Source organism: Vigna angularis, chromosome 4 (assembly GCF_016808095.1).
Source record: "Vigna angularis cultivar LongXiaoDou No.4 chromosome 4, ASM1680809v1, whole genome shotgun sequence".
In the NCBI taxonomy this organism is placed as follows: Eukaryota; Viridiplantae; Streptophyta; class Magnoliopsida; order Fabales; family Fabaceae; genus Vigna; species Vigna angularis.
The window spans coordinates 36,003,464-36,022,803 of record NC_068973.1 but is presented as its reverse complement, the minus strand read 5'-3'; the positions used below and the strand labels follow the sequence as shown (position 1 = coordinate 36,022,803).

Here is a 19,340-nt window from a genome sequence, read left to right as displayed (position 1 = left end):
GAGTCATATAATAATAACATAGTTAATAATAACATAATGATAAATAATAATCATGATACCAAATTATTGATATTAATTATGATAAATAAATATAATCCAAATAGACATAGGTTTGACTACTCCATAATAAAAAAGTTTAATAATTTTTTATTAAATCATCGTGTTTTTAATATATCTATTAATGAGATTGAAACATGTACTTGATTATTCATTTAAAAATTTATTAATCCTAACAAATATTTAAGAGAACATTATAAATTTTGTATAAAGAAAGTGTGAAGGAAGAAGTCATTCTTACGCAGAATCTGTATTTTTCTTAAGCAGCCATCTCTTAATATTGTAACAAATATTAAAATAATTTTAGGTCGGCATAACTTGGCAAGTCCATATACAGATGGAACTTTGCATTTCTTTTATTACCTTTCTAACTCATCACCAAACTTCAAACCCAATCTTCCCGAATCTAGTAAACCCTACTTTTAAACGCATACATTTTATTATTACTACTACTAATAATGTTTCTTTTTCTTCTGTTTTTGAGAGAGGATCCATATTTTATTAAATACCATCAAATTTCTTGGGTTCTGTATTCTGAGTAGAGATCCCTCGTCTATTGATTTATTACTACCAAAATAATGATAGATTCCTGCTCAACTTTTTATTTTATTGTTCAAGTCAGAACATTCAGGATCCGTTATTTATAGCACCACTTCAGTTTTTCATCATTTCCTGTTACCCTTTTAATTGGATTGTTAATTCATTTCGCTATTTTTTCTCCAATTTTCCGAACTTTATTTGGTTAAATTGTAGAGAGAGCATTTTATTATCTAATCAACTAATTCAGGGAGATAAGAAATAAATTAATTTAGTTAAAGACATTAACTTTGTCTTAGTTTGAGTGGTTTATTCCTATGAAAAGGTTTGTGCGTGATGATGTGTATATATATATAAGCCTCCATATTTTTATTTTATTTTATTTTAAAAATTTAACATAACACTAATTACTTATCAAGTACACATATATCATTTCCGTAATTGTTTTATTAAAATAAAAAAATTATAAGATTTCTTGATTTTTAGTAAAACAACCTTAAAACAAACAAACGGAAAGAGTACAATGTTGTCAAAAAAAAAAAAGGATGTTGGACTTGGCATTATGTCATAAGAGAAAAAGGGTACAATGAAGACGTGATTATTTTATACAAGAGTGATTAGTTTAATTTTGTTATCTTTCTGGTGTGATAACATATTAATCAGTAACGTGAGAGGTTTGAAATGGGTGTGATTCTGAGGACCTGTCTTTTAATTAAGAAATTCACATTATTGAGCCAACGCAGAAGATTGCATGTAGGATTCACAGTCATTGCTTCCAACCACTATATAAGTAGGTGCCTACATTCCTAAGCTTCCGTTCATCCTCTTCTGTTATTAAGACAGAATGCAAGAAACCATTTCCATTTATGTCATTCGTTCTTAAACCAGAAACAGGTGGATTAATTCATTGCATTGCATGCACATCACAAGTTTATCATAAACTCTCCATATCAGAATTAGCTTCCTTGTATGAGTTGAAAGATGGAAAATGATGAACTGAGAGCTGCAAGTGCACGCATAGGGAGCTCCAGCGTGTGGAGAAGCAGTGGTGTTGATGTGTTTTCAGGGTCTTCAAGAAGAGAAGAGGATGAACAAGAGCTTAAATGGGCTGCCATTGAGAAACTTCCCACGTATCTACGCATGACTAGGGGCATTCTCACCGAGGCTGAAGGCCAACCTCCTACGGAGATTCATATAAACAAACTTGGTCCACTTCAGAGGAAGAACTTGGTGGAGAGGCTTGTCAAGATTGCAGAACAAGATAATGAGAAGTTCTTGTTCAAGTTAAGAGACCGCATTGATCGGTAAGCTACTAACATATGTGTGTGTGTGTTTTAGATTTGATCGCTTTGACTCGGGTATGGAAAATAATGGATGTTTTAGGCCGTCTGTGCGTGTTGGATCATGTATAAGGAAATTTATAATGTGTGTTGAAAGTGCAGTGTTGGACTTGAAATTCCCACTATTGAAGTCCGTTTTGAGCACTTGAATGTTGAGGCAGAAGCTCATGTGGGAAGCAGAGCACTACCTACAATCTTTAACTTCTGCATTAATTTGTTGGAGGTAATTGTAAATGGTCAATAGATTTGGATGTTGTTACGAGAGTTGTTTCTGAAGAAGAGAACACTGACAAGTTCAAATGTGTGTCTCTGTGTGTGCATTTTCTCTTTCTTTCTGAAGGGGTTCCTCAATTCTCTTTACCTTATTCCCAGTCGAAAGAAGCCATTCACAGTTCTTGATGATGTCAGCGGAATCATCAAGCCTAAAAGGTAAGAAGGTGGAGTTGACCTTTGTGGAATTGGTATGTAGGAATGTTGAGGAACTAGACTAAACTAAACTATCTTTTCTCAACATATATTTTTGTTTTGGCTTATGCAGAATGACACTTCTTTTAGGCCCTCCAAGCTCTGGAAAGACCACATTATTGTTGGCACTGGCTGGAAGACTTGGCAAAGATCTAAAAGTAAGGACGTGTGAGATTTGCTTTTGTTTCAGTAATTGCTCAGATGAATAAGAATCACTTAAAGGTTTATGATTCGTTCTACTTTATTCCCGATGAATTGCAGTCTTCGGGGCGAGTTTTGTATAATGGTCGTGGGATGGAGGAATTTGTGCCTCAGAGAACATCGGCTTACATAAGTCAAACTGATCTACACATAGGAGAAATGACAGTGAGAGAAACATTGGCCTTTTCAGCAAGGTGTCAAGGGATTGGAACGCGTTATGGTCAGTAATCCCTTTGAAAACAGGAGCCATTCTTGATGTCAGGTCTACTTGTCTTTGAAGGATTATCTCACTTAACTTTGATTGAACTGTTCCCTATGAAATGCAGACATGCTGGCAGAACTGTCAAGAAGAGAGAAGGCTGAAAACATTAAGCCAGATCCTGATCTTGATATTTATATGAAGGTGACACGAGATCAAAATTAAATATCAAATTTTAACCACTCGCAGTTTCTTGACTCCGCAGTGAATATGTTAGAAATGTATGTGGCTAATCTAAACGTACTAAATTTGCAGGCAGCAGCACTTGAAGGCCAAGAAACCAATGTGGTTACTGATTATATAATGAAGGCAAGACATTAAATTCAGCAACTTTGTAAGATGGTTTTAATTGAAAAAAGAAGGAAGAAACTTAGTTGTTCCTGTTTGAAACATTTGGCAGATTTTGGGACTAGAAGTTTGTGCGGATACCATGGTAGGGGATGACATGATTCGGGGTATTTCTGGCGGACAGAAGAAAAGAGTCACAACTGGTAAACAAAAAAATATTGTTTTCTGTTTAATATGTAATATTTTAATATTTTTTGAGACTTATAAGTCGATATTATTTGTGTCTATGAATTATAGGTGAGATGCTAGTTGGACCAGCAAGAGCACTTTTCATGGATGAAATTTCAACTGGTTTAGACAGTTCCACCACATTCCAAATGGTTAATTCTCTAAGACAATCTATCCACATTCTGAATGGAACAGCTGTGATCTCTCTTCTCCAGCCAGCACCAGAAACTTACGAGTTATTTGATGATATTATTCTCCTCTCAGATGGTCAAATTGTGTATCAGGGTCCAAGGGAAAATGTGCTTGAGTTCTTTGAATACATGGGGTTCAAATGTCCAGAGAGGAAAGGAGTAGCAGATTTTTTACAAGAAGTAATTCTAACTTTCCATATACTTGTTTTCCTTTTTTCATCTTTAAAACACACACAACTCAGTTCTTCATGTTTACATGTATGACAGGTAACATCAAGAAAAGACCAAGAACAATATTGGGCAAGTAAAGATGAGCCATACATCTTCGTCACTGTTAGAGAGTTTGCTGAGGCATTTCAGTCGTTTCACATTGGTCGAAAGCTTGGTGATGAACTTGCCACCCCATTTGACACGTCCAAAGGCCACCCTGCTGTGTTAACAAAGAACAAGTACGGTGTTAGCAAGAAGGAGCTCTTGAAGGCTTGCGTGTCCAGAGAATTCTTACTTATGAAAAGGAATTCGTTTGTCTATATTTTCAAGATGTGGCAAGTAAGCACAGTTCTAGCTTCAATATATTTATTTTCCTTTGTTAATAAACTGCAACTGCGCCGGCTAGTTCATGTAGATTACTTCAAGTTTGGTTTCTTTCATTTTCAGTTAATTTTAACGGGGTTCATAACAATGACACTGTTCCTGAGAACTGAGATGCACCGGGATACTGAAACTGATGGTGGTATCTTTATGGGTGCATTGTTCTTCGTACTAATTGTGATTATGTTCAATGGATACTCCGAGCTATCCATGTCCATCATGAAACTTCCCGTTTTCTATAAGCAAAGGGACCTTCTCTTTTTTCCTTCTTGGGCATATTCTCTGCCTACATGGATCCTTAAGATTCCTATAACCTTAGTGGAAGTTGGTATTTGGGTTGTGATGACTTACTATGTAATAGGATTTGATCCTAGTATTGAAAGGTGAGAATCTTCTATTAATTTTATAATGCCTAGACTTTAGACTTAGCTTGGTAGTGTGCCTACTAATACTTCCTCATGCCAGGTTCATCAAGCAGTACTTTCTGCTTGTTTGTATCAACCAGATGGCATCTGGACTTTTTCGATTTATGGGGGCAGTTGGGAGGAACATCATCGTTGCAAACACAGTTGGGTCATTTGCTTTACTTGCAGTTATGGTCATGGGTGGATTTATCCTATCTAGAGGTAAAGTGTTGATAAAAGTACTTCAGTTTACTTTGCAAAAGTAAACTGAATGTGTTACTAGAAGTTATTGCAAAAGTATTGGATTGTCCTTAAGTAGAGTGATCCTTGTAAAAGTAGAGTGATAATGCATGTTCCTAAGCATGTTCCAAGGTATTTTGATGTCAAAATCTGACAATGTAGCCTCCTTTTTTAATCAGTTGATGTGAAGAGGTGGTGGCTGTGGGGTTACTGGTTCTCGCCCATGATGTATGCACAGAACGCTATAGCTGTTAATGAATTTCTCGGAAAGAGTTGGTTACATGTAAGTCTCTATACATGTACGGGAATACAAATATGGAACTGGGAAAAAAGTGTGAATCAGATTTAGATGACACTATGTGAATATTTCTGCATTGAAGGTACCCCCAAATTCAACAGAACCATTAGGAGTGAAGGTGTTGAAGTCAAGAGGGATATTCCCTGAAGCATACTGGTATTGGATTGGTGTTGGAGCTTCCATTGGATACATGTTACTGTTCAACTTCCTTTTCCCCTTGGCATTGCAATATCTTGACCGTAAGTACCTTTACACGAACCTTTCAGTTTTGAACTGACATTACTCTAACAACGGAAACATTTTGCTGCAGCATTTGACAAACCCCAAGCTTTAATATCAGAAGAAGCCTTAGCTGAGAGAAATGCAGGCAGAAAGGAACACATCATTGAATTATCGTCTAGATTCAAAGGCTCTTCTGGTGGGTTGCATGTTCACTCACGCAGTCACATTTTCTTCCTGTTTTAATTGCACATGTTCATGTAGTGTATAATTTCAATGCAGATAAAGGGAATGAAAATCGCAAAAGTGTGTGCTCCAGAACTCTGTCAGCAAGAGTTGGCAGCATTGGTGCAAGCAAGCATAACACAAAGCGAGGGATGGTTCTTCCTTTCACACCCCTTTCTATTACTTTTGATGAAATCAGATATGCGGTGGAGATGCCACAGGTACAAGAATTGAATTTCATAGTGTATGGTGTCCCTCCGCATGTTTTCCCATAGTTTTTCTGGAAATAGATTCCGATTTCTATGTTTGCAGGAAATGAAGAACCAAGGCATTCTTGAAGATCGACTTGAACTGTTGAAGGGTGTCAATGGAGCTTTTAGACCAGGAGTTCTGACAGCTCTGATGGGTGTAAGTGGGGCTGGTAAAACAACTTTAATGGACGTGTTATCTGGAAGGAAATCAGCAGGTTATATTCAAGGGCAAATCACTATATCCGGTTACCCTAAAAAGCAAGAAACTTTTGCTCGCATTGCAGGATACTGTGAACAGACCGATATCCACTCTCCCCATGTTACAGTGTATGAGTCTTTGGTTTATTCTGCATGGCTTCGGTTACCACTTGACGTTGATTCTGCAACTAGAAAGGTAAACTTTTGAAAATGAGATCATACATTGTATATTAACATCAAGAGAATTCAGTGCATCCTATTACTTCTTGGAATGAGGAAATCTTGGGTGTTTGATTGGTTGTGTTGTGCCTAATAAGATCCGTGTTCGTGCTCATGTTAGAACTTCTTTGTGCACACACAGCAAATGAAATGACATTGCAACATTGTAGTACTGTAGCTTCTTCCAAATGTCCAATGAAACCATTTCAGTTGCTTACAGACCCTATTGATTGATAACAGATGTTCATTGAGGAAGTTATGGAGCTGGTAGAGCTGACTTCACTGAGAGAAGCCTTGGTGGGATTACCAGGAGTGAATGGCCTATCCACGGAGCAGCGAAAGAGGTTAACAATTGCAGTTGAACTTGTTGCCAATCCATCTATTATATTCATGGATGAACCTACCTCTGGCCTTGATGCCAGAGCTGCTGCTATAGTTATGAGGACAGTGAGGAATACAGTGGATACCGGGCGAACCGTGGTCTGCACAATCCACCAGCCTAGCATTGATATATTTGATGCTTTTGATGAGGTCAGTGACAGTTTTCCTTCTCGTAACTTGCTTACAAAAATTCAGTGTTTCATTTTAAGGCTGAACATATATATTGTTATGTTGACAGCTACTTCTGTTGAAGCGTGGAGGTGAGGAAATATATGTGGGGCCTCTAGGCCAACATTGTTCTCAACTGATCAGCTACTTTGAGGTCTGCACTGCATCATCTCTAACTAGTAATTAATTACTGCTAAATACTATTTTCAACCAGTTTGTTCATCAAGTAACATGTGCTTGGTGTAGGGAATTAATGGGGTGCCAAAGATTAAGAATGGTTATAATCCTGCCACTTGGATGTTGGAGGTTACTTCAGAAGCACAAGAAGCAGCTCTTGAAGTTAACTTCACTGAAATATACAAGAATTCTGACCTATATAGGTGGGAACAACTAGAAATTCGAACCAAAATCCACATGAAAGCATTTCCCTCTGAGCATTAGTTACTGTTAATATGTTTTTCTATGGTTAACCAATATTACACATTAATTCAGGAGAAACAAGGCCTTGATAAGGGAACTTAGCACACCTCCAGCAGGTTCCAAAGACTTGTACTTCCCCACAAAGTACTCACAGACTTTCTTCACTCAATGCATGGCTTGCCTTTGGAAACAACACCTATCATACTGGAGAAATCCCCCATACAGTGCAGTGAGACTTTTATTCACAACAATCATAGCCTTACTGTTTGGGACAATATTTTGGGATATCGGCTCTAAAAGGTACCAACATGCAACCACTAAACACAATTTCTCCGAATAGTTTCTAACTCCCTTACAATTTTTTATGTTACAACCTTAATTTATTTATCTGATGCAGGCAAAGAAGACAGGATATATTTAATGCAATGGGGTCCATGTATGCTGCAGTGCTCTTCATCGGGATACAAAATTCTACATCTGTGCAACCTGTTGTAGCCATAGAGAGAACAGTCTTCTACAGAGAAAGAGCTGCTGGAATGTACTCAGCTTTACCATACGCATTTGGACAGGTATACTTAAATTGTTCATCCAAAACTAAAGAACATTAACAATCAATTACCAAGTAATTCTCTTAGTTATAGAGCACTAATAATCATGAAGTTATGGAAGTCTAATTTTGGCTAACTCGCCCCACAATTGAAATATTCAGGTTGCCATTGAGATCCCATACATACTCATACAGACCCTCGTGTATGGGGTGATAGTGTATGCTATGATTGGGTTTGATTGGACACTGAGCAAGTTCTTTTGGTATATCTTCTTCATGTTCTTCACCTTTTTATACTTCACCTTCTATGGCATGATGGCTGTGGGTCTTACGCCGGATCACAACGTTGCTGCTATAGTTTCCTTTGGGTTCTACATGATATGGAACCTCTTCTCAGGATTTGTGATTCCAAGAACAGTAAGCTCATCTCTCCCTTTAGCTTCATTTTAATACACATATGCATATGGTAAGTGATTGACTGAGAAATGATATTTTATACTGATACAGAGGATGCCAGTGTGGTGGAGATGGTACTTTTGGATCTGTCCTGTGTCTTGGACCTTGTATGGATTGGTTACTTCACAATTTGGTGACATAAAAGAGCGCATAGAGAGTGGAGAGAGTGTGGAAGAGTTTGTTAGGAGTTACTTTGGGTATAGAGATGACTTTGTAGGTGTAGCTGCTGCTGTGCTTGTTGGGTTTTCACTACTTTTTGGATTTACCTTTGCCTTCTCAATCAAGGCATTCAATTTCCAAAAGAGATGAACACTTTACTTTGCACAACTTGTAAATGAAGTATCACATTTCATCCAACAACAAAGAAATATGTAGAAACATAGATCACTATTCTGCTTCGAAATTTCTGCTTCACTTTGTTGTCGTGATGTTACAATCCATGTTCCTTGTTCTACAATACGGTTACATTGTACTTGGGTGTCGTAAGTGTTAATTAATGGTGAGTCCATTGCCTATGTGAATGTGCTTGTTTTGTTGTTCTAAGAACAGTCCAAGAAAACTGAGTCAACAAAGAGACATACATAGCAGAGAAAATGATTTAATAACAAGAGGGAGAAGAGAGAGAATTGGAAAGATAATATTGAATAATGTAAGAATTATTTTATGTGCAGAAGATGTGGATCAGACTATCTGTCCATCTTTATCAAATTGTTTTCGTTTTAATGCGCACTGCAGCAACGTGCAATTTATTAGGGGAATCATCAATAATTTAATCATGTTACGTCACACTCACTGTTTATTATGATTAAAATTGTGACGTCATTTGTTAATTCACTCATAACTAAATATGCTCTATTATACTTTATGTGGAAAACTCATTTGAAAATTATTAAGAAAAGAGAAAGATAAAAATAAATAAATAAATAAATAAAAATGGATAGGCATAAGAAAGAAACTAGAAAATTTTAATCTTGGATTATTTTTAATGAGTGAAGTAAATAGTGAAAATAAATTAATTATATGATGAAAATAAATTATAAACTTTTACTTTTGTTTTCGCTTGACACAAAAGTACCCTTTTCTAATTTTTCATAAAATAATAATTTAATTTTGTTCTGTATATAGATTATTTAATTACTGTGATTGGATTGATGGAGTCGAAATTATTCTATCTCAGTTATTGGTTTTTAAATTTAAATTTTAAATATGCAGTTGTATTAAATATTTAAAGAAAGTTTTTATCAGACATAACTATTTTATTCCGTTCAAACAGGATTTTTTTTTTCTATTAAAAAATGCTTGCAATTTAAAAACGAAAAAACAATTGATATTAAGATTTCTTTCAAACTATCTAAATATTTTATCACTGAATACATTAGTTTATTTTTATGTTTCATCGTGTCTTTCTGCCATCTATTATTTATTTATTTAAAAAGCAGTGTTTTTAATCTACAAATGTAATGTTAATGTACTTAGCTTTTCTTTAAAAGTTGTCTGAAATTAAAGTTCAAATTTAAAATCAATACGTTTAAAAAACATAAAAACAATTACTAAAAAGGACAACGGACACAAATCACATTCTGACAAGCATTATATTAAGTGGGCGTTTTAGCAAGAACAATATTTGAGTTTAAGAATAAAATGAAAATCGTAGTCCTCATGTTCTCTTCAACTAAAAAAAGTTTTAGAAGTGAGTTTATCTGATAGTTAAAACGAAGAGCGTCTTGCGATCAAACAATAAAAAATAAAGTGTCTTTCAATCCTTACTTAACCAATTAAGGTTTAGTCGTAGATACAACTTTGTTTGTTGAAGGCATCTCATATTTCATTCACACTCAAACAAACTGGAAATTATGTATAAGATCACTGGTGAATAGTAGAGTTGAAAAGAAGTAGATTGTGTATTGATTATGCAGAAATGTAACAAGAATGAGGCAGAGACAGTGGAAGTGATTCTAAAGATCCAAAGGACTAAATTAAATGTCGACTAGATGCCGCATATGTTACAGTCAAAGTATTCTCTCAGGCCTACTACACCTACAATTACAAATGAATCTTAATCCTCAAAAAGAAGAAAATTGAAGGAAATCAATTACCCAAGCTATCCAGGAAACTCTGCAACTCCTTCAAACCTTCAGCAGAGAAGCTCCGGTGCACTCTAGAGCGAGGGGCCACCAAGTTTGGAGGAGGTTGCTGCTGGAAGCAAATCACAACTGCAGACAAATTGTCTCCACTCTTTCTCTTTAAAGCCTCATCAACCAGATCCTTACTGCACAAGGTTGGGTCATTATGCTCCTGGAGCCTGCGCCTGGCGAAATCCACTGCATTTTGGCTCCTGAATACATCCCAAATCCCATCACATCCTATGATCAGAAATTCGTCCTCGCTCGTCAGTTTTGTACTCATAAGTTCGGGTTCTGAAGTCAGTGGTCCACCATCTTTGCTCTTCATTCCTTCCATGTGCCAGTCACCAAGTGCTCGAGCAACATTCAGTTGCCCGTTAAGATATCCATCGTACACATACCCCCCAGAAGCCTCTATTCGCTTCCTTTCTTTGTTGCAACTCGGTTTATGATCTCTTGACATTTCAACTGCTTTCCCACGACGGCACAGCACAGCTCGACAATCTCCAGCATTTGCCACCACCAACAACCTGCAATCACAAACTATCATCATCACACAACTCATCAAAGGTATCTCATACCTGTTGTCTTGTCACTTTCATGTCGGTAAAGGTTCCTCATCCTCATTCCAATTATTTATGGCTTTTGCATTTCCTTAAAAAAACAGTGGAAACTTACCCAAAGAAAAATCACTAACATGGTTTCGGCTATTTGGGAAAAAAAAAATAATATATGTACACCCAGATTATCGAAATCCTAACCTTCCTATAACAAGAGTAGCTAATGCAGTGGTGCCTGATGCAAGTGCACCATCCAGCGAGCAAGCTTCTGCAAAGGCATTGTCTGTTTGCAGAAATGCCGAAGCAACTATCCTTTCAATGTCTCCGGGGAAATCTTCGTCATCGAGAATAAACTTCGGCAGATGCTGGCAAGCAAAGTCAGCGGCATGCTTTCCTCCATGTCCATCAAACACCTGACCAAGCCATCGACCATAATCATTACCTGACTTTCACAAAAGTTTTCAAACAAATCCAAGAAACAAACAAAATTTTCTCCGGGATCACAACGTTGTGTCAATAGTCCATATTGGTGAAGCAATGCATATATTAGCATCAGAAAAACTAAAATTCACTAACACAATAATCACTATTAATCAAGTTAAGCACCAAAAATAGATAAATACCCCATAGAAAGCACTGGGTCCATCTATACAATTCTTGAGTCCATAATCGTGCATAAAATTGTCAACACAAACATATACATCTTCCATACTTGACCGAAATCCAATATCAGCGCAAGCTCCAGAACGAAGCGTTGGAAAGAAATCAGACTGGCAATCTTCGGTAACATCCCCTGGCTCAGATACATCAGACAAATTTGTTTTCATCTGTTGATTTTGCCAGAAAAGTTAGAAAAAAGACAAATGGAAAATAAAACTTAGAAAAAAAAAAAAAATTCAGAGCATAAAGGAACTTGGAACTCCAGAAATAACATATCAATAGCAGTCCCAATACTCTAATGACTGTAAATTATACCAACAAGCAAAAAAAACAGACAAATCCATAGGAACCCAGGAACGTTAGCACACCCGAGGTAACCATAAAATTGACAAGACGGAACAAAGTTCAATGCTATTATTTACACGGTTTTATTAAATTCAACACCTCCACGATCTGACATTTTTTACCACACTAACCCAACATCAGTGTTTTACGTTACTTCTCCCCACCAAACTTTCCTTTTACCCTAAATCCCAATTCTAGGTTTCATCTATAAAGAATGAAAAGAAATATAACCTATATGAGCTAAAACAACTTGCACATATATGACTCAACCACTTTCCTTTGCAACAACTTTCCAAAATCTCCCACTGCATCAAAATGGCAACGAAAAGGAAAAGAAACGGCGTTCAAAATTGTCAAATATAGAAATCATAGCCATTTTAAGGAACTCAATAATTCCATAACTGCTCAAATAACAAAACCACAAATCAGCATTTTCCTGTCTAAAAGGATATAAATAAGCCCACACACTAACATGCTAGCACAAAATTACATATTTAAGGAAAAGATCAATTTTGTGAAAGAATAACTCACGAGAGAAGCGTGGCGAACAAGTTTGCATTGGCGATGTGAAGGTGGGTTGGGATTGGGAGGTCGAGTCCCACTAGAGCTCCTGCTTTCACTTTTACTGCAACAATCCACCCCTTCAATTTCTTCCATGCTTCTCCACCATAAGATCCAAGTCAAGAAAATCGAAACGGGTTCGACACAGATTGCAAAAAACAATTGGGCAGCTATAATGATTGCAAAAATTAGGTTTTTTTGGAGTTAGGTTTGGCGGGTGGGTCTCTGCGATTCAGAGGGAACATGGCGTCGCAAATGCAGGAATTTTGAGAACGGATTTGCCAATATGACACAAGTGTTGTGAACATAAAGAGAGACAGGGAGAGAGAGAGAGAGAGAGAGGGAGGGGAGAGAGAGAGAGAGAGAGAGAGAGAGAGAGAGAGAGATTCACCGTCGTATCTGAAGGCGGTGGTCGGTGGTTGGTGGGGTTTTAACTTTCAAAATGCGGTGGCAGGTTCGAAACGACGTCGAATCGCTATGTAAAGTTTTGAGCTTTGTTAACGGCAAGGGATTTCTTTTTTAGTTTGAGAGGGGCGCGTCTCTTTCATAACATATTAATAGAAAAATAGTAATATTAATAAATATCTTTCTTTTCCCTATACATCTAATTCAGGGACCTGAATGCAGAGATTAACCGTGATTTACATTTTTGAAGTTTCAATAATATTATTAATATTAATATAACAGTATGAAGTAAATGAAAGTATCTGAAAAAACAAAAAATGATGATTAGATTTGTCTCCAATCATCACACCCTTCTTCAGTCAACACCATATCAGCATCAACTTACAATACAATTTATGGAGTGGCAGCTATATACAGCTGTAAATTCTTTTCAATTTACCATTACTAGAATCTTGACTCGTGTAACTGATGATAAATGTATTTATTTTTTATAAGGACAATTGAAATTGGATTGTAATTACAACCCATTATTACTGGGATGGTGGTTGTCTTCCAATTTTGATTTATTTTCTGTCATCAAATTTAATATTGTAAGTTTTGTCAGACTTATATGTCTAACATAGATAATTGTTGGGTTGGTTAGTTTAGTTTCGATAATTATTAGGTTTGTTTGATCCAGTTTCATCTACGTTGGGTTGGTCTTATATGATATAAAATATCATCAAGTTATTAGTGTCATGATAATTGAGTTGTTCTACGTTTGGAGGATTGTTGGATTGATCTAATATGATCTGGATGATTGTCGAAACAGTTAGTATCATAACTGTCAGGCTATTCTATTGTGTTCTAAATTATTAATAAGTCAGTCTGTTTTGGTATAGATGACTGTTGTTGCTTTAGTCTGGATGATTATGGGGTTAGTTTGGTTAAATTAAAGATCTTTCAAAAAAATACAAAAACATTTTTCATGACGGTTGAGATGCAAAAATGTTATGAAAAAATTATAAATATATGTACCAAAAAAATCTCACATGCAGATATATGTACCGTGGTCAACGAAACAAAAAAAGAAAACAATAAAAATTTGATAAAAACATATGAGAAAAAAATGTGCATCTTAATAGAGAAAAAGACAACATTTGGGAATAAGTAAACCTTAAACAAATCTATGTGCGAAAGAAAAGTAGAATTTTTGGTGAGTCGAGCTTATGTTGTATATGTGTCAAGTTTATGTCCACGTTTGTCCTCCCGAACTTGTTGAGGTTGTCTCCTTCTGAGCTTGTCTCCATATTTATCTTGCAGAGTTTTTCTTGTGTCAAGCTTGTTTCTTATTTCCTATAGAGCTTGTGTCAACTTTTCTCTTGCCGACCTTGTATCCTGCTAAGCTTCTGTAGGTTGTCTCTTACTGAGCTTGGTGAGGTTGTCTACTGTTGAGCTCGTTGTTTGTCTCCACCGAGCTTGTGACACGTTTCTCCTGTCGAGCTTGTTTGCACTTCTAACGTTTAGGTCAAGGTGAAGAACTAGACTGGGTTGCAAGCTATTGGGTTGTCAAGCTGGTGGGATGGTGAAATCTTGATTAGGAAACAAAAAGACCTTGTTTATACTTTTAGCAATTGGTCGTCCAGGTTGATGGTTTGTGTTCCATCATGTTAGGTGATCGTCTGGGTTGTTAATGACCGTCTCGGTTGATGGCTTGTCGTCTAGTCTATTTGTTGACTGTCCGAATTGATGGTCTACTGCCCGCTCTGTTAGGTGACCGTCCAGATTAATGGCCAATTGTTCGGTTTATTAGTTGACTGAACGATTATAGGTACAATTGCTTTGATTTTAAATGTGAATTTGGTTTATGAATTCGTAAACGATTCCAATATTATGGTCAACAATTTGGCAATAAAAAATGCAAAAGCAAACATGCAAATGATGCACAAAACCCTTATGAATCTTAATATATCACTAAAAATGGTTAACTATAATTTTATGGTGGGTTGAGCTTATGTTGTATATGGGCCAAGCTTGTCTCCATGTTTCTTCTATTAAGCTTGTGTCCGGCCGAGCTTGCTAAGGTTGTCTTATGTTGAGCTTGTGTCAACGTTTCTCCTAGTGAGCTTGTTTCATGTCAAGTTTGCTTATTGTCTTTTGTCATGCTTGCATGTCTCTTGAGCTTGCTTATTGTCCAATCAGAAGTCTTTCATGTGTCAACAATTTTGCTTCATGAGGTTGTCTCCTCTTGAGCTTGTCACCATGTTTCTCTTGTCAAGCTTGTTGTTTGTCTCCTATTGAGTTTGTGTCAGTGTTTCTCCTATCAAGTTGATTTACACTTCTAGCATTTGGTTAAAGTGAAGAACTTAGTCGGGCCATGAGCTGCTAGGCTAGCATGATGGCAAAAACAAAAAAAAAATGGAAGAGTACAATTTATAGTGCGTCGAGTTTATGTTGTACATGGGTCAAGTTTGTCTCTACGTTTGTCTTGTCGAACTTGTCTCCAGCCAAGCTTGCTGAGGTTATCTAAACTTGTTGAGGTTCACATGTGAGTTTGTATCAACGTTTCTTCTGTCGAGTTTGTCTCATGTCAGACTTTTTTTTATCCTCTACCGAGCTTGCTTTGTGCAAAAACATGCTACTTGTCTAGTCAAAAGTATTTCACATGCCCATAATTTTGCTTCATGAGGTTTTCTTTTCAAACTTGTTCCATGTTTCTCATTGAGTTTGCTTCATATTTCTAATGTTAAACTTGTGTTGACGTTTCTCTTGCTAAACTCATTTGTAGTTATAATGTCTTGTCAAAATGAAAATTTTGGCCATTGAGATGTTAGGCTACTAAGCTAGCAAGATTGGTCATATATCTTCCAGATATTAAACTATTGGCCATGTATCTTCATGGTATGAAATCACATTGTGAAAGATAAAAAAAAGCATGTTTTACAATAAATTGGTACACTTTTTTTCCTTTTATAATTAAAGTTTTATACAAAAATGAGTTGTTTTGATTGACCTTACTTTTGTGATGATTTTAATTATATTATTTATACATTACGTCCAAATTATAATTTCTAAAAAAAGTATACCATCAATTTATCAAACATTTCAAACATAATTACTATATGTAATCAACAAACTTATTGCATTTTATAATTTATGATCAAATAGTAATATAACATATATTATATTATTAAGGTATATTTTTATTTACAAAAAATACTGAGAAGGTAATCTAATTATCATCTAATTACTATTTTTTTATAAGAAGTTAATATCGTTTTAAAAAATTAGTTGAAATTATGTTCAATAAGTAAATAGTGAAAACAAATTTTACATAAACTAAAATATTTAGAATTCTAGATATAGTCACGTACTCGATATTTTATCTAATAAGTTAGAAGAAGAATATTCAGAATATTTACAAAGTGTACAAGTTATTATATAGATTAAATAAAAACATTACTACATTTCATCTTATTTCGTAAAAGTAAAGCCGATAGAATATATATATTTGATTCACTCCGTAAAATAGATTACACAAAGTTTAAAAAAAAACAAAAAACTGATCTAATAAAGACATTAAAATGAACCTATTTTGATTATATAGTATTTAATATAGGACAAACTTGGATCAAACTGATTCATGAAACTATATTTAAATTATTATGATTATATTAGAATATACACTGTTTTTGAAAATTAAATATCTAATTATACTTTTTAGTATTTTTAATAGAAAAACTAATAATAACATCTTTAAAAAATGATATTAATTTAATCCCTATAAAATATAAACATGATTTTGTCCATCTCAGTTTTTAGTTAGTTAAACAACAACATCACATGGCTAATGGCTTCAACACGTGGATTAAACAACCAGTGAGTTTTTGCTTTATACAACAACCCATCTAATGCTTCGTTTATATCTACCACGTCCATCCCATAAAATAATTATTATATTTTTTTAAAATTTAAATGATTTTATTTTAAAACATGTATTGTTTTATATTTTATATTTAATTACATATTAGATAATTATAACTGAAATTTCAAAGTTAAATTAATAATATTTAAACCTTAAAATTATATATTTAATTTTAATTTTTTTAGTTTACTTAATATTTTTAATTTTTGAAACAAACAAAAAGGACATATTCGGGACCAGACTGAAAAGTGCAGCTTATTTAGAAAATACTATGGACATTTTTTAAGCGATGCTTTAAGTTAGAATAAAACATGTGACAACTTTAATTATCTTAGTTAGAGCTAAATCATAATTTTCACATCTTATGTTTCTTTTTGTTTCTCAGACTTGTAAAATGATGATATTGATAATGATTATCATTATTTCAGAAACTATATATGATTAATCGAATTGCAACCTGAAAACTAGAAAGTTTGAGATGATAGAAAATGTTAATGACAACTTCACAAGTTTGTAGCATCGTTTCAATTTTATCATTATATCAATTATTTCTGAAGTTTTCCCCCAAAATAAATCAAAAATTGTGTTGTCAATAAATAAAAGGGATAATTATTCTCTTAATTCACATGTAATGTAAAAGCTATACAATAAAAAAAATTATATCATTATCTTGTAAACAATAAAGATTAATTTGACAAAAAAATTATACTTAATTTAAATAAATTATCTTTACCTATAATTATTGATTAAAATACGCTACTAGATCACTTAGTACTATTTCTTACAACTTCAGCCAAGACTATTTTTTAAAAGACAAATAAACAGTATAAACTCCAAAGCCGCTCCGAAAATATGCAATGAAGTGCGTCATGTTAAAAGATCTATTTCAAGATCACATTATTTTTTAAATTTTTTATGCAAGTCTCCATGATAATAATGACATGGTTCAATTTTTCCTGTCACCCATCATTTTCCTATTTATTATTGGTTATTCTCCATTTTATATCAGTTGATCATAGATTAATTATACCTAATACCACCGTAATATTATTAATTTTTCCACTCCTTTTTCATTACTTTTAACAACCAAACATACATTATTTTTTTTTTCCTCACTCCAAATATGTCTTATAGAATATTTCAGTAGAGTAGATTGAGAGACACACATTTCTATTATCATTTTTTTCTTATTTTTTTTGTTTCTGAATCACTTATTCTAACTTGTTCAAGTTCAAACCGAACAGTGAATACTTGTTAAAAGCACTTCGACGTTCAAGTCAGATTTTACTTAATGAACTTAATTCATAGTTAAGTATTAAAACTCAATTAAACGAACTTTATCTTGGTAGCTTACCCCTATATTTATAAGTATTTCGTTAACCTTAAATTGATGTTGATCCAATGACAAAGATATTTTGTGAATCTTAAATTGATGTTGACCCAATTATAACCTAACACTCACATACCCACTTCACCTACTTAATTTATAATTTAATAAATAAACCAAACAGTCTTAAATATATGTAAGAATCGCCAAAGATAATTTATTGTGTAGCTTACCTCGAATACTACCATATACCATACAAAATATTCTTTTTATAATGTATAATTATTATTCTTATCCAATCTAACAAATATATTAAAGGCTTAAATGTTTACTTCGCCCCCTTGTTAAAACACCTCTTGAGGGAAAAAAAACAATAGAGCTATTAAAACTTACAAACAATTTAATGTCAAAGCACCATGGTAACAAAGATGAAAAAGCAAAAATACCAAACAACAAAAGTAAGAGATAAGAATAGACCTGTCCAAGATTGGTACCATCGAGCTCCTTCAAGGTAGGCCTGTACTCATGCATAACCCAATTGGTCTTCTTCTCCTTTGGTGCACGACCAATATAGAAAACAAGAATCTTTTTCATTCCGATCAAAGCAGAACCAGACTTAATCTTTTGATTCTTCCCCGTTGCTTTCCAATACCCATGTGTCGTACCTCGGTTCAACCTGTGCCCATTGGGATACTTTCGATCATGTGGACAAAAGAAGAGCCACTCTGGATCCTTGTTTCGTACCACTGACAAATCTACATCAAACAAACCCCGCCCCAACAAGCACGAACAATATAAGCAAATCAAACAGCATAGCCACTTTCCACATCAATGTTTACTAGTAATTCCATATCTAACAATTCAAAACTACCTTTCTTCCTCAAAATAAGAACCAAACTTAAATACACTACCTAGAAATTTGATCTCCAATTAAAATCCACACTTCATCCTTAAACCATCTTCTAATCAACAAGATAAAATGTTGATTATGATTACAGAACAACAAAAGTTGTACTCAATTTTAGTTCAAAAGAACCATCATTAAGGCCTTGTTCTTTTGAGTGGATTTGAGGGAGTGAATTTGAGGGGATTTAAGAGGATTTGAAGATAAATTTTGTTGTCGTTTATTTGAGTGAATTTGGAGATAAATGAGAGTGAATTTGAAAATAAATTTTTTTAATTTATCACGTCAATACATAACGGGCACCCATGAGGGTAAAAATTTAAAAACTCAATCAAAAATTAAGTTACTTTAATAAACACATTTATAAT

The 19,340-nt window shown here is 34.5% G+C and overlaps 2 protein-coding genes across 4 annotated transcripts; one reads left to right on the top strand and one right to left on the bottom strand.

Annotated features, from left to right (window-relative positions):
- The first annotated feature begins 1,440 nt into the window (after window positions 1-1,440).
- LOC108330687 (pleiotropic drug resistance protein 1-like) lies at window positions 1,441-8,502 on the top strand. Its single transcript, XM_052876580.1, has 24 exons — window positions 1,441-1,898; window positions 2,037-2,157; window positions 2,275-2,363; window positions 2,473-2,557; window positions 2,661-2,820; window positions 2,927-3,003; window positions 3,115-3,168; window positions 3,260-3,350; window positions 3,445-3,746; window positions 3,834-4,115; window positions 4,224-4,540; window positions 4,623-4,783; window positions 4,981-5,084; window positions 5,182-5,338; window positions 5,410-5,517; window positions 5,601-5,764; window positions 5,856-6,188; window positions 6,452-6,742; window positions 6,831-6,914; window positions 7,007-7,140; window positions 7,253-7,480; window positions 7,578-7,749; window positions 7,890-8,144; window positions 8,235-8,502. Exons 1-24 carry the CDS (start codon window positions 1,576-1,578, stop codon window positions 8,490-8,492), a joined length of 4,350 nt encoding a protein of 1,449 aa, XP_052732540.1. The 5' UTR covers window positions 1,441-1,575; the 3' UTR covers window positions 8,493-8,502.
- A 1,563-nt stretch (window positions 8,503-10,065) lies between these two features.
- Window positions 10,066-12,970, bottom strand: LOC108330586 (probable protein phosphatase 2C 22). Of its 3 annotated transcripts, none has more exons than XM_052876581.1 (4): window positions 12,403-12,970; window positions 11,490-11,693; window positions 11,068-11,279; window positions 10,066-10,836 (listed from the first exon to the last, which is right to left on the bottom strand). In XM_052876581.1, exons 1-4 carry the CDS (start codon window positions 12,526-12,528, stop codon window positions 10,272-10,274), a joined length of 1,107 nt encoding a protein of 368 aa, XP_052732541.1. In that variant the 5' UTR covers window positions 12,529-12,970; the 3' UTR covers window positions 10,066-10,271. The 3 variants fall into 3 exon arrangements, with proteins under 3 accessions (XP_052732541.1, XP_052732542.1, XP_017420566.1); XM_052876582.1 differs by lacking the exon at window positions 12,403-12,970 and adding an exon at window positions 12,103-12,328; XM_017565077.2 differs by lacking the exon at window positions 12,403-12,970 and adding an exon at window positions 11,842-12,074.
- Window positions 12,971-19,340: the final 6,370 nt, after the last annotated feature.